This window comes from Pteropus medius, unplaced genomic scaffold, assembly GCF_902729225.1.
Source record: "Pteropus medius unplaced genomic scaffold, Ma_sr-lr_union100, whole genome shotgun sequence".
NCBI classification, from domain to species: domain Eukaryota; kingdom Metazoa; phylum Chordata; class Mammalia; order Chiroptera; family Pteropodidae; genus Pteropus; species Pteropus medius.
The window spans coordinates 406,482-422,210 of NW_024355327.1; the positions used below are offsets into that span (position 1 = coordinate 406,482).

General features: G+C 35.9%; 1 protein-coding gene across 1 annotated transcript in view; it reads left to right on the top strand.

The window, feature by feature from the left end:
• The window catches only part of LOC120599514 (SCAN domain-containing protein 3), a 73,450-nt gene that overhangs the window by 21,774 nt on the left and 35,947 nt on the right, over positions 1-15,729 (top strand). The window contains 2 exon segments of the mRNA XM_078120682.1: positions 12,184-12,476; positions 15,098-15,437. Coding sequence (XP_077976808.1) covers positions 12,184-12,476; positions 15,098-15,437 — 633 coding nt within the window.

Here is a 15,729-nt window from a genome sequence, read left to right on the forward strand (position 1 = left end):
TAGCTTAAAAATTTGATTGCATTCCTTTCTGGCTTGTAAAGTTTGCACTGAGAAGTCTGATGATAATCTAATGGTTTTTTCTGTATAAGTTATCATTTTCTTCTCCCTGGCTGCCCTGAGAATTCTGTCTTTGTCGTTGATTCTTAATAATTGTAATACAATATGTCTTAGTGAAGGCCTTTTTGGGTTGAGATAATTGGATGTTCTGATGACTTTCTGAATTCCAAGCTCCAGCTCATTTCTTAGATTTGGGAAATTCTCATCAACTATTTGTCTGAAAATGCTTTATAGCCCCTGCTCCTTTTCTTTGCCTTCAGTGATGCCTATTATTCTTATGTTTCCACTCCTGATGGTATCAGCTAGTTTTTGAAGTTCTCTTTCATTATTTTTCATTCTTCAGTTTCTCTCTTCTTCCTTTTGATTTATTTCTAGATTTCTGTCTTCGATATCACTAACCCTTTCCTTCATTTGGTCAACTCTATTTCCCAAATGAAGTTTGTCAAATGACATTGCTATGTCATTTTCAACTCTTGTAGTGTGCGTATGTATTTTTTTTATCTCCAGATTTATTCTGTTCTTTTTGAAGGTTTCGATCTCCTTGCTCTGCTCATCTAGTTGTTTTTTCAATTCCTGGAATTGTTGATATAATTTGTTTCGGAACTCACTGAGTTGTTTTGGAAGTACCATCCTGAATTCTCTGTCATTTAAGTTGTATATTTCTATGTCTTTAAGCTTATTTTCTGGAGATTTTTGTCTTTCTTTCTGAGATGCCTGTCACCTTGGTTGTCCATGATGTTTAATAGACTATTTCTCTGTCTGGGCGTTAATGGAGTGTATTCTGCTGTTTTTCCAGAAAGAAGACTTATTATATAAAGGTCTCTCTTTATCCTGCTGCAAAGAAGGCACCTTTTTTTGGTTTTCAATAGGTGATGTCTAATCCTCTTGGATTCTTCCATTATATAAAGCCTTAATAATGCCTCTTTCTTATAGATAATCATGCTCGCTACCCTCAGTTTCAGTTCCTGTTAGTGTTAGCAACAGTTTCGGTTGCATTTGCTCAGATTCCCCTGGTGCTCTGTGGTGTTCTGTCTTGGAGGGTATGGGGAAAGGGACCATCTGGGTTGGGAGGTAGAGGCTGCAGCTCAGCCTCGGTTTTGCAACCACAGCCGATAAAAATCAACTGTTGTTTTTCTGCCATCCCACTTCTCTGCTTTCTGCCCTGATGACTGGGCCCAGCTGCTGGCAGCGTGGAACTCATAATAATCCCAGGCAGGGCTGTTCAGGGACCTCACATCACCTTCTCCCCTCCTCTCTCCTCTTACAGGTAGCTCCGTTGGCAGTAAGAGGCAGCTTCTTTATTTCTCCTAGTCCATCACCCAACACCCTGGGTTCTGACCTTTGTTAGCTCTTATGCGCAGATCCCATGCTCAGTCATGCTGGTGTGCAGTTTGGGTGTTTTTGTTGAGTTTTAGATGTTCAGCTCATTGTTGTTTCAAGGGGAGAGATCTGGGAATGTCTCTCACTCTGCCATGTTTCTCCAAAAAAAAAAAAACAAAAAAAAAAAAAAAACAAACAAAAAAAAACCATGAGTATCTTTTTGTTTTGTTTTGTTTGTTCAGTGTTTTGATTTTCTAAAAAATTTCACATAAATGAAATCATGTGGTATTTGTGTGGTATTCTCTGTCACACTGATTTCATTTAGATAATACCTTATAGATTCATCCATGTTGTCACAAGTGGCAGGATTTCATTATTTTTTTAATGTCGAATAATTACATGTCACATATTCTTTATCCACTATCAATGGATGCCTAGGTTGTTGCCATACTCTGGCTATTTTAAATAATGCTGCAATTAACATATTTTCAAATTAATGTTTTTCTATTTTTAAGGTAAATACCCAGAGGAAGAATTGCAGAATCATATAGTAGTTTAGTTTTTTGGGGAAACTCCATATTGTTTTCCATAGTGGCCTCACCAATTTTGCAGTCCTATCAACAATGCACAAGGGTTCCTATTTCTCCATTTCCTCACTAACACTTGTAATTTGTTAAATTTTTGATAATGGTCATCCTAACTGGTGGGAGGTGTGGTTTTGATTTGCATATTTCTAATGATTAGTGATCCTGAGCATATTTCTGTTGGCCTCCGTATGTCTTCTTTGCAGAAATGTCTCTTCATGTCCTCTGTCCATTTTTTGATTGGATTGTTTATATATTTTTGTTATTGAGTTGTATGAATTACTTTATTTTGCATGTCATCCCCTATTGAAAGTATTATTTGAAAATATCTTCTCTCATTCAGCAGGTTGTCTTTTCATTTTGTTGATGATTTCCTCCTCTGTGTAGAAGCTTTTTAGTTTGATATAGTTCCATTTGTTTATTTATTTCTACTTTCGATTGAGGGGACACATCTCAAAATTATTACTAATATTGACATCATGCTTACTATCTGTTTTCTTCTAGGAATTTTATGGTGTCAGAGCTTACAGTTAAATTTTATATCATTTTGACTTTATTTTTACATGTGGTGTAAGAGAGTGGTCTCATTTCACTTTTTTGTGTGTATCTGTCCAGCTTTACCAACATCACTTGTTGAAGAAATTGTTATTTTTTTCGCCGTATATTTTTGTCATAGATCATGTAAGTGAAAGTTTATTTCTGGGCTCTCCACTCTGTTCCATTGATTTATGTGTCTGATTCGTGCCCATACCATACTTTTATTATTATTATTAATTTATTATTATTGTTATTATTATTATTAACTTTGTAGTATATTTCAAATCAGGGAGTTTGATACCTTCAACTTGGTTCTTCTTTCTCCAGATTGCTTTGACTATTCAAGGTCTTTGTGATTCCATATAAATTTTTTGATTATTTGTTCTAGCTCTGAAAAATGCCATTGGTATTTTTATAGGGTTTGCATTAATCTATAGATTGTTTTGGGTAGTATGGACATTTTAATGAGACTACTTTTTCCAATTCATGAGCACAGTATATCATTCCATTTATTTGTATCTTTTTCAATTTCTTTCTTCAGTGTCTTCTAGTATTCTGAATACAGGTCTTTACTGCCTTGGTTAAATTTATTACTAAATATTTTATTATTTTTTATGCAATTTTACATGGTATTTAAAAAATTTTCTCTTTATGATTACTTGTTACTAATGTATAGAAATACAATGCATTTCTATACATTAATTTTGTGTACTGCTACTTTGCTGAATTCATTTATTAATTCTATTAATTTTTTGGTGGATTTTTTAGGGTTTCTATATATAATATCATGTCATCTCCATATAGTGACAGTTTTATTTCCTCCTTTCCAATTTAGATGCTTTTTATTTCTTTTTCTTTTCTTATCGCTGTAGCTATATTGAATAACAGTGGGGAGAGTGAGCATCTTTACTTGTTTCTGATCTTAGAAGGAAAGCTTTTAGCTTTTTACCATGAGTATAATGTTAGCTGTGGGTTTGTCATATATAGCCTTTATTGTTTTGAGGTAAGTTTCTTCTATATCCACTTTTTTAAGAGTTTTCATCATAAATGGATGCTGAATTTTGTCACATGCTTCTGCATCAGTCGAGATGATAATATGATTTTTATCCTTGGTTTTGTCGATGTAACATATCACATTACTTGTTTTGCAGATATTGAACTATCCCTGTATTCCTGGTATAAATTCCTTTTCATTACTATGTATAATCTTTTTAATGTATTGTTGAATTGGTTTGCTAGTATTTTTTTTTTTTGAGAATTTTTACATCTATCTTTATTAGAAATATTGGCCTGTAATTTTTTTTTTTTCTATAGTGTCTTTGCCTGGTTTTGGTATCAGGGTAATGTTGGCCTCACAGAATGAGTTTGGAAGTGTTTGTTCCTCTTCAATTTTTTGGAACAGTTTGAAAAGAATAAATATTCATTTTTGTTTAAATGTTTGGTATAAGTCATCTGTGAAGTTGTCTGGTCCTGGGCTTTTCTTTGTTTGAAGTTCTTTTTAATTACTGCTTCAATTTTATTGCTGATAATCAGTATTTTCAGTTTCTTCACTTTTGGAAGATTATATGTTTCTAGAAATTTATCCATTTTTTTTAAGGTTGTCCAATTTGTTGGTATATAATTGTTTATAGTATTCTTTAGTGATTCTTCATATTTTTGTGGTATGAATTGTAATCTGTCATCTTTCATGTCTGATTTTATTTATTTAGTCTCTCTCTCTCGTCAATTTTATTTATCCTTTCAAGAAATCAGCTCTTAGTTACATTATCCCCCCACCCCCATTTTTTAAGCCTCTAGTCTATTTACTTCTGCTCTGATTCTTATTTTTTCCTTCCTTCTATTTACTTTGGGTTTTTGTTCTTTTTTTAGTTCATTTAAGGGTACAGTTAGATTGCTTATTAGGAATTTTTCTTGTTTCTTGTGGCAGAACTGGATAGCTATGACCTTCTCTCTAAGAACTGCTTTTGCTGTGTTCCATACATTTTGGAAAGTTGTGTCTTTATTTTCATTTGTCTCAAGTAGTTTTTAATTTTCTGATTAATTTTTCTCTTTGATCCATTGGTTGTTTAGTAGCATTTTGTTTAATCCCCATGTATTTGATTTTCTCCCCCAGTTTTCTTCCTGTAGTTGATTCCAGTTTTATGCATTTGTGGTCAGAAAATATACTTGATATATTTTTAATCTTCTTGAATTTATTGAGACTTGTTGTGTGGCCTAATATGTGATCTATCCTGGAAAATGTTGCATGTGCACATGAGAAAAAAGTGTGTTCTGCAGTTTGGGGATGACATGTTCTATAAATGTCTATTAAGTCAATGTGCTCTTATGTGCCATTTAAGGACATTATTATTAATTTTCTGTCTAGATGATCTATCCATTGAGGTAAGTGGAGTATTAAATTCTCCTATCATTATTGTACTACTGTTAATTTCTGCCTTTATGCTCATTAACATTTATTTTATATACTTATATGTTCTTATGTTGGGTGCATAGATTTTTACAATTGTATCTTCTTCTTGGATTTACCCCTTTATCATTATGGACTATCCTTTATCTCTTTTTACATTCTTTGTTTTAATGTCTATTTTGCCTGATATGAGTACTACCCCAGATTTCTTTTTGTTTCTATTTGCATGGACTGTCTTTTTCTATATCTTCACTTTCAGTCTATATATGTCTTTTGATCTAAAGTGAGTCTCTTGTAGGCAGCATATAGATAGGTCTTTTTTTTTTTTATCCATTCAGCTACCCTATGTCTTTTGATTAGAGCATTTAGTCCATTTACATTTAAAGTAATTATTGATAGGTATGCATTTATTGCCATGTTGTTAATTGTTTTATGATTATTTTTGTAGTTTTTCTCTATTCCTTTCTTCTTCTCTTGATCTCTTTCCTTTTGGTTTGCTCATTTTCTTTAGTGTTTTGTTTGAATTCCTTTCTCTTTATTTTTTGTGTATTTTTGTAGGTTTTTGGTTTGTGGTTACCAGGAGCTGCATATATATCCATCTATATCCAAAGCAGCCTATTTTAAGCTAATCGATTTAAGTTTAAAAGCTTTCTAAAATCGTTACATTTTTTACTTCCTCTTCACGTTTTATGGTTTTGGTCATATTTTATATCTTTTTGTTTTGTGTATCCCTTATTTATTAAATAGATAATTTTACTACTTTTGTCTTTTAACCTTTACATTAGCTTTTTAAGTGGTTGAGTCACTGTGTTTATTATATATTTTCCTTTACCAGTTGAGATTTTACTTTCCTGTATATTCTTATTTCTGGTTATGGTCTTTTCATCATAAAGAAGACCTTTTAACATTTCATGTAAAGCCAGTTCAATGGTGATGAACTCCTTCAGTTTTCGCTTGTCTGAGAAACTTCTTTTCTCCCTTTAATTCTAAATGATAACCTTACCAGGTGTAGTATTCTTCGGGTTCATCTTTTTTGGAATTCTGTGCCTCCAGCTGGATAGACCTGGATGTCTGTTTACTTTTTAGGAAAACAGATTTTCCAGATTAGGAAAGTTTTCAATTATTATTTCTTTAAATATATTTTCTGCCTCTTTCTCTCACACTTCTCCTTCTTGGATCCCTTAATGCAAACATTAGAGCACTTGGTATAATCCCAGAGATCCCTTATACTATCCTTACTTAAAATTAAAATTTTTTTTTTGTTCTGATTAGGTGATATCTACTATTCTATGTTTCTCTTCCATTTTTCTGTATTAACTAATCTACTATCAATTCTTTCTAATGCATATGTCATTTCTATTATTGTATTCTTCATCTGTGATTGATTCTTTACTACATTTTCTAATTCTTTGTTGAAGTTCTCTCTGAGTTCTTCTATTCTACTCTCAAGTTTGTTGAGTATTCTTATGACAATTTCTTTGAATTATTTATCAGGGAAATTATTTATTTCTGTTTCAATAGAATTTTTCCCCTAGAATTTTTCTTCTTCCTTCATTTAGGGCGTACTCCTCTGTCTCCCTATTTTTTTTTGACTTTCTATGTTTGCTCCTATGAATTATATTAAATAGCTCTCTCTCCCAATCTTAAAAAAGTGGTCTTGTGTAGAAGTGGCCTCTCCCAATCTTAAAAAAGTGGTCTTGTGTAGACTGTCTGCTGGCTGGTTTTGGCAGGCAGGTTGGTGTCCAGGTGTGTGTGTATAATGCCTGGTATGCCACCTGGCCAGAAAGAGTGTATTTTGATCAGGGTGGCCTGGCGTACATGCATGTGTGGTAGTTAGTTCCCTGTTGTTCTGGCTTTCCACAGCCAGAACAAGTTTGGGGCAGGGCAGCCTGATGTGTGCACACTTCTTTGTCTGTCTGTTCCAGATGTAGCTGCCCAGTGTGCACATAGTGTACCCTGTTGTTTTATTTGTCTGTTGTCTGGCCCAGGTCTGGATAGGCCTACCCTGTGCATGCATGTTACAGCATGCCAGAAGTTCCGTGCTTTCTCCGGACAGGGCAACCCCATGTGCACAAGCAATAGCATCCTACTAGTTCTGTACTTTATCTGGATGGGGCACCATTATAGGCATATACCACTGCACATTGTTATTTCCTTACTTTCTCCAAGCAGGGCAGCCCTATGTGCATGTGTAGTCCAGTGAGTATGTGCAGCAGCACCCTGTTGTACATGCTGGATCAATTTCTGGGTGGAGGGGCCCTGTGTACATGGGGTGTGGCACTCTCTTATTCCTGCTGGAGTTAGCTCTGAGAGGAGTGACTGGAGACACACTACAGTGGCCTGAAGGTTGGCCAGAGCAGCTGGATAGAGCTCCTGAATGCTATCCAAGTGAAGAGAAACAAATAGTTGTCCTCACTGGTTTCTCTGGTCTTTGAGAGTTCTCTCAGCTCCTGGAGAGCTTTTGCAGTTACCAGGCCTTAACTATGGGATCTCTCTCTCTTGTTTGTTGTGCAGAAGTTCAGTTGGCTCCTAGCTGTCTCTCAGGAGAAATTTTTCTAACTATGGGTATATGTTTAACGTGTTCTTGGGAGGGGGCAAGCTCAGTGTTCTCCTATGTCACCATCTTGGACCTGCTTCCTATTATTTTTAACAAAATATTATCTGTGAGATCAATTAAGAAAAATAGGAGAGTTTTGTAACTTCAATTTCTTTCCTAATACTATCCTTTTCTTTATGTTAATCTGGTTATTTGACCTATATAGTTTTTCTTCTCTCCAAATAAAGGGAAATAGCTTTATTTAACATTTTTGTAAGTGACAAATTTCCTCAATTTTTGTCCGAGAAAGTATTTATTTCCTTTTCAGTTTTGAAGGATAATTTCATTGGATACTGAATTTTAGGTTGGTGTTTTGCTTTTCCCTTAATACTTAAAATATGCTACTCTGCTCTCTTCTTGCTTGCATTATTTCTGAAGAAAAGAAAAATCCAATGTAATTCTTATCCCTGTAATTCTGTAGGTAAGTTCTGTTTATTCTCTGGCTTCTTTCGAGACTTTTTTCTTCATTTTTTAAAAAATAGTGAGTTGATATTTGTTTAGAATTTCTTTTTTAATATGATAGGTTGGTCATTATTTTGTGTTTAGTTATGACATGCTGAGGTGCAGAGTTTTTGATATTTATCATATTTCGTATATTCTGAACTTCCTGGGTCTGCGGTTTGGTGTTTGTTCTCAGCCATTATTACTTCAAATATTTTTTCTGTTTCTGTCTCTCTTTCTTCTCCTTGTGATATTATGTGTATGCTACAACTTTTATAATTTCCTCCACAGTTCTTAGATTCTTTTCAATCTTTTTCATTCTTTTTTTCTCTTTACATTTCAGTTCTGGAAGTTCCACTGACATATTTTTTCTGTTCACTAATTCTTTCCTTGATTCTTTGCCATGTAAGTCTATTGATAAACCCATAATACATATTATTTATTTACATTATTGTGTTTTTGATTTCCAACATTTAAAAATTCTTTTATAGCTTTTTCATTTCTCTGCTTACCTTAGCCATATGTTTTTGAATATTGTTTACTTTTATTCATTATATCCCTTAAAATATTAATTATAGTTATTTTAAATTCCTGATCTAATATTTATAAAATCTCTGCCATTCTAGTTCTGATGCTTGCTTTGTATCTTTAGATTATGTCCTTTGCTTTTCAGCCTGCCTTATGATTTTCTGTTGAAAGCCAGACATGATATATTGGGTAAAAGTGAGGTAAGAAGGTCTTTTGTATGAGGTTTTATGTTTATCTGGCTAGGAGATAGGCTGTATTTTACTATTTGCTGGAGCTGTGATGTCAGAAGCTAAGTATTCCTCTAATGTTTTTGTTTTCATCTACCTTGTTTTTATCTTTTTCTAAAGACCTCTTAATGAAGTCTGTGTATTATAGTTCTTTTAGCTACAATTCCCTGTTATTATACTGGAGCCTTACTGATATGGTGGAAAGGTTTGGAGACAAGGGAAGCATTCTCTAGTCCTATAATTAAGCTTCAATCTTTTTGTGTGCCTGAATTGTTTTCTTCCATGGAAGAAGATAGAGGGAGCTGGAGTTGGGTATTTCCCTTCCTCCAGATCAGTCAGACTTTGTTAACCTTAGTAGGTTAGACTGTGTAAAATAGTTTCCCTTGAGGACAGGTCTTGTTAGGAATTCTTGCTTGTAAAGGAAGTTTTATGTGTAATTGCTGTTTTTGTGTATGCTTTGTGGTTTTTTTATTTTTAAAAAAACTAGATTTTTTCATTCATTCATTCATTCATTCATTCGTTCGTTCATTCATTCATTCATAAGAGTGCTGTAACTCCCTGCCAGAAGCATGAGAGATTTTTCTCTGACTTTCAAAGTGAGAACCTGGTAGAGTTTCTGGAGGTAAAACTCAGGAAAGTATGGGTTTCTCCCAAGATAGAACCATCTTGGAGTTTTCAACTCTCAAGCTACTCTACATTGAGTCTCGAACAACTAACTAATTATAGTTTAAGTTTTCCTACCCAGGTAATGGTTTCAGCAGCCAGTTTTTACTCTTGGCTCCTGGTCCTGATAAATTGTAATTTCCTTTATTCACCTGTCTTTCCAGTTTTCAGGCAGCAGTTTGTCCTGGGACCTCAATTCTCTGAAGGATCTACAAAGAATTGCTTTTCAGTTTGTTCAGCTTTTTTTTTTTTTTGTTATGAGGATGGTAGTGATGACAAGTTGGACTAAAAGCTAGAAGTCCTATTTTCATCTTTTTGATTAATACGTGCTTGGGACTAAAGGAAAAAGTAAAATCTTACAAAAGTGGTATGGGAAGTAGAAGCGGCTCATAATTCCAGCCCGAGAGATAACAACTTTTGACAACTGGTATATAATCTTGTAGATATTTTTAATGATAATACCAATAATGGCTTTTCAGAAGTTGCAAAAGGTCCATGTATTTCCATTTTTTGAGTCTTCCAACATATAAAAAAAGTGCAAAAGGAAGATTTAGAAATTAGAACATATTTGAAATATTTACGGGTGAACTCTTTTAACACCAAATAAACATATAATAATTGTATGTACAATGTACTTTGGCGATATCAAGAAAAGTCTAAATTTAAGCCTTCATAAAATGGAAACTGAGGCTAAATGGCCCTCACTGATACAGTCTAACAACTCTTTATCAATCTACCTACATGTGTGTTTAAAATAATAATGTTTTTGTGCCAGTTTACATTCTCACAGCTGTATTTCAATACACTTGCTTTTCAACACTCTTGCCCAGACTTTTTATTATTAATTTTATAAATATTGGTTAATTTAATGGAGAGGAAAATATTATATTATTATTTTAATTAGCAAATCTTTAAATATATGTGAAGTGAAACTTTTTGTATGTTTTTGTATGTTAACCATTTGATTTTCTATTTCTATGGATTGCCTATACAGGTTATTGGTTCATTCCCCTTCCCCACCCCGCCACCTCCCACTGGTTTTAGATGATAATAATGATAAAGCTAAGCACTTATATGGTGATTCTAAATGGCAGACATTTTAAAGCACTTTACATATTCATTCGATCCTCATAGAAATCCTATAATGTTATTTATTAGCTCAAAAAACAGATAATTTAAAGTAGTCTCTTGTTGTACCTTGTGGTTCTATACTAAAAATCTAGATTTAAAAAATTTATTCATTCAATCACTCAAAAATAGTTACTGTGTGTTCACTACAATACCAATACATTGGGTATAATATGGTGATAATAAAATATGATCCTTGTTCTCTGGGGGGAATTGGAAGGAAAATTGTCTAAATAAAATCTTTGTTAATTTAACAGGGGAAATTTTCCTCTCAAAGTTTGTATTGAGAAATAGTTTTCAAGTCACTGGTATAAAATTAGAAGTCACTGGTATAAAATTAGGTTTCCTTGGACTGTGAAAGAAGGACACAAAAGAAGTGAACCATAAGTGATTCAAGCAACAAAATGGTAGTCCTAACTCAAGGCTTAAGAAAAATCATAGCAGCTGACCTCATTCAAAAAATAAATATGATGATTGCTTCATCTGTATTTGCAGCTACTCCCCAGTGCTAGTATCACCACCTCAACTCCACCTCAGATCATCAGGCATTAGATTCTCATAGGATCACTGGTGCCAAAAAAGTTGGGGACCACTGCATGGATTGTAGGTGAGTTTCCTGTGGTGGGTAGTTGCATGCTGGAGGTGAGTTTATGGCAATAGGTAAAGGAACATGAGAGGGAGAGAATAGGTTCACTCTTGCCAAAGCTAAGATCAGAAGTAGAGCTCCAGAAAGCTGGAATTCCAGGAAACGTTGTAATTTGGAGGTAGGAAATTTTGATCCTTGAATGCAGAGTGCAGCAGCAGAGGGACCCTAGTCTCCAGAGGCTAGTTGGAGCCAGTCAGCAAATCCTGGATGAACCTCTGGCTGTGTTCATTCATTCAAGTGTTCAAAAAGGATTTCCATATTTAATACCTAGTTGTACTGGTTTTATCTATTCATTTTATATGTGCCAAGCAACTGAACCACTCTAAGCATCATTTGTTTTGCTTTGCTGTGAAATGTATCTAAAAATATCTGATTATGGGTATGATTGTGAGGATTGAGATGTATTCTCCACATCTGCAAAGGCAACAATACCTCAAGCAGAATATGTTATTTCCTTCTGCAATTAGCATCATCACAGACCATAAAAACGGAGGTACAATCACCCATAGTGGGCCCCAAAATAACCTGTTTTCATAAATTTAGTAACTTTAATTTGTTACAGATTCTCTGTGTAGCCAGTGATAATTCATAATATGAGCTAATAAAATATTTATAGCTTAATGAATTACTGGAATTGGAAAGAGTAGGAGTTTGTTGCTTTTTTGTTACACATATGAGAACGTTAAAATGTTGAATAAGGAATCTGAAAATAGATCACTGGATTTAAAGGTTGTCTCCTATGACAGAAAAAATTAATTTGTACAGGACATAGATACTTGTCTCTTACTAATTTAATTCCTTTCCTGCTGAAGAAAATCTCTTTCCTCTGGTCGACGTTTCTTTCATGATTCTAACGGCAAAATAAGTGTTTACCCAGAACTATCCAGATTTTCCAGGTTTGATTACCTTTATCTCCACTCATTCCCTGCCTGCACATTTTTCAGGGGCACAGGTCTTGTTCCTCCTTAGGCCCCTCCACCGCGTGCAGACCTTTCTTTGAGCTTTTCCCACAACAAATGTGGCGATTCGTATTGAATTGGTAATGCTAGCGACCCACCCGAAGTTTCTCTCCAACTGGAGCGCTAGGACGGCTTAGAACGCTGGGACCGCGCATTCCGCAGCTGTTGGCTTTCGAGGAGTCTCCAAGGCAGGCTTTACAGTTTGCGGTAGGTGGTGAGAAAGAGAACTTTGTTCCTACAAAGCATACCAGCATGAATAGTCTCGGTGAAATGGAGATGTTGAGAAGGGTGAGAAGAGAGCCAGGATATGAAAGTTCACAGGGAAGAAAGTGCAACTCCGAGCATGGATGGGGTTTAGACTTAGGAACCGCCGACAGGCCGTTGTACTTGGAGATTTTGAGGCAGTGTTGTCTCCATCACAGGACTTCTTGCGCTGCTAGAGTTTCTCCGCCCCGCCACTGAAAAGTTCCTGAGGTCGCTGAGAGTAACGCCCATTTCTAGTCAGTCTCCTTGCTGGTAAACTTTTTTGTGTGCTTTGAAAGCTGAATTCGAAGGAATTCGTTACTTCCCACTTGAAAGTATTTGGTTCTTCTGTTTGAACTGAGGAGAATGGAATAGTGCTGCATAGGACTACAAATGTGTAAAGCAGAGGAATGTTATTTCATGTTCATATGCCATCTCAAGAACATATAAAAGGTTCTCTTAAGAGGTCCCATGGAGATTTGACCTTGAATGGCTGTGGTCAAAGTCCAGAGTGCTAACCATTACACCATAGGACCAATGTAAAAATAACGTGCACAATCCTAGTTGTTACTTAAGTACTTCCTGGATAACTACAGCAGCTCTAACCCAGAAGAGTTAGGTCTGGATTCAATTAGATCAATCTGATAATAAAATCTAATGCTTTGTTATTGCTGAAGAAGAGACAATAGGCAAAATGTAATTCAGGACAATTGGAACACTCTTGCACTTCTGTTGGGAGCATAAATTAGCTTTTGGAAAACAGCAGAGCAGATCCAGGTTTTGTGAGGCCTGAAGCTTACATAACTAACTTAGAGGGTCCTCTTTAAGAAAAAGAATAGCTACAAAATTAGATATGGCTACTCCAGGTCATATATAAGGTATCTGAGAATAAATTGGAATAGAAAGGGGCAGCAGTTTTAACTAATTTTAATTATAATATACTTTTGCAAATTTTAAGAAAGCATGTTCATACAAGGCAGTGCCAGGGCCTTGGGAAAGAGCCTGTAAAAGTGAGTGGTCTTACACTTAGTGAGGCTCATGATAAATACTCCTCTGAAGGGCAGTTTGGCAATATCTATCAAAATAACCTCTAGCTCACCAATTTTTTCTTTTAAAAAGCCATTCTACAGAAATACAATAAAAAATAAAAATATATGTCTAAGGATGTTCATCGTAATATTTTGCAATGTCAAAAACTTGAAAATATGCCCATCCATTTAAAAGAAATAATATACAGCTACTAAAAAAAATGGGATATGTAGGTACTCACATGTTGGCTTGGCAGTTTTAGTTTAAGTTTCAAACAAACAAAACTGAACAATTTGCTTGATTGTAATATATAGCATGATCTAATTTTCGTAAGTCACAAATTGTGAATTTATGTATTCAATTGTAAATAAGTTCGAAGACTATATAGCAAACTCTTGGCATGAATTTTTCTGTGAAATAAATTTCAGGATGGAGATTTTTACTTTTTGCCATGCTCACTTTTGCGATACATAGTTTGTTACAGGTATATATCACTTTAGTAATTAAAAGTGCAAATCTACCAAAAAAGTCAATGTCCTTCAGTAGAGGATTTAGAAATCATGTTTACTCCATGTTGACTGCCTACTGCTGTGCTCAGCATGGCCGTGATCATACTGTGTAGAAAATGAAAGAGGTAGAAGATAGAATCACTGACTGCAAAGGCTTAACGGTTGATCAGGGGACAACCACCAAAGATAAGCGCAATGTGTTCATAGTGGCTAGGAAAATAAATGAGGAGGCTGCATCTCTGTCCCTTGAAGATCTGATGCCTCAGGCATATAGATAAAAAATTTATATACAATTTCACTGGGTTTAGTGACTCACTCAAGACAATTCACAGACACTGAGGGTAAGAATTTTTGATTTAGAAATTTCCAAAAGAAATCTGATTCTTCAAAGCCTTTCAAATAAGAAATGCCAAAATATGAGTGAAGTAGGAGGAGAGAGAGAGTAGGGAAGTGGAGCCATTAAGCAATTAAACAAATATTCCTTGGGCATCTATTATTTATTGAGTGTTCTAAACAAGGCTGTGATGAGGAGGAGGAAGACGAATCAAGGGTGACACTTGCAGTGATTCCTGCACTTTCAGACCTCTGGTAGCAGCCTTTTCCTCTTGCCAAGGGCGTTTTCTCTTTAGTTAACTCCATCCACTCTAACACTGCCAGCTCCGTGCACCTTCACATACCTTGCTTTGGCGCTGCCTGAAGGAGCATGTGTCAGGTGGGAATTTTCTGGTTGCTCCACACTTAAGTGACTTACTAGGCTCTGAAGAGACGTCCAGATTTTTCTCGTTAGTTTTCTGGGGGCCAGTTTCCCACACCACTTACAGTCACAACTCACAGGACCAGAAGGAGCAAAAATAGCTATTACTGGGATTAGGGAGAAGCTCATTTTCTATGGATCTTGGTTTCCCCATCTATAAAATGGAAAAATGGGACTAGATTTCACAGTTCGTTTTCAAATCTGACTTACAGTGACCTGGAAAGGAAAGATTGGCCCTAAACTAACTAGGTAAAGTTCAGAGGGGAACCTACAAACTAACTGATTTGGGAAGCTCTTCTAGTTTTGTCTTTAGAATGCCGCGTTGAGTACCGCTAATCTGACTGCGGACGGCGGTTTATCACCGAGACATGGAAGCCCAGGGCAGCCTCTATACCAGCTCTGCTCACATCGTGACTCTGTCCACTGATGACAGATAACTGAGTAACTCGGGAGTTAAGTCTCTGTACAGTTTACGGAGAACTTGCCTCCTTGGGTTTACCAACCGGCGTTATCACGACCACCGAGATGATTGTACCACCGGGCATCCTAGAGCGGACCGGAAGTTTGCGCGTCTCACCCAGCCAGGCGGGAACGAAAAGTGGCTTGCGTTGGGGGTGTTCGAGGAGCCGACGCCTCCGTCTGGGAAGGCTTCCCTACGCCAACTCCTCAGGCTTTTTGTTAGAGGGTCAGAGTTCCTCCGGGCGGAAGCTGCGGTCGAGGGGAAGGGTCAGTCTGCGCGGCGACAATCGGACCGACCTCCTCTGCTGACAGTTTGTGGTGTGGAAGAAGCCCCTCTCTCCGCGGGCCAGGCCTGCAGGGAACTCTGAGCGACCCTGTCTCTGGTTTCCTTGCTTGGCTTGTGTAACCACGCTTAAATTAGGAGCAAAGTATCCTTGAAAACCTGTTTTCTGTCTTGCAAGTAACCTGTCGCTCAGTTTGTGACCCTGCACCTTTTAGTGAGTAGTTCTGTACTATTTCTGGTCTTGTCAGAATTGCTTGATTAACTGCCCTGTGTTGTAAACAAAAATTTTTTTTTTTAACTGCGTCTGTAATTTTTCAGTGTCAACAGTGTTTTTTGTTGTTGTTGTTTTTTTATTTTTT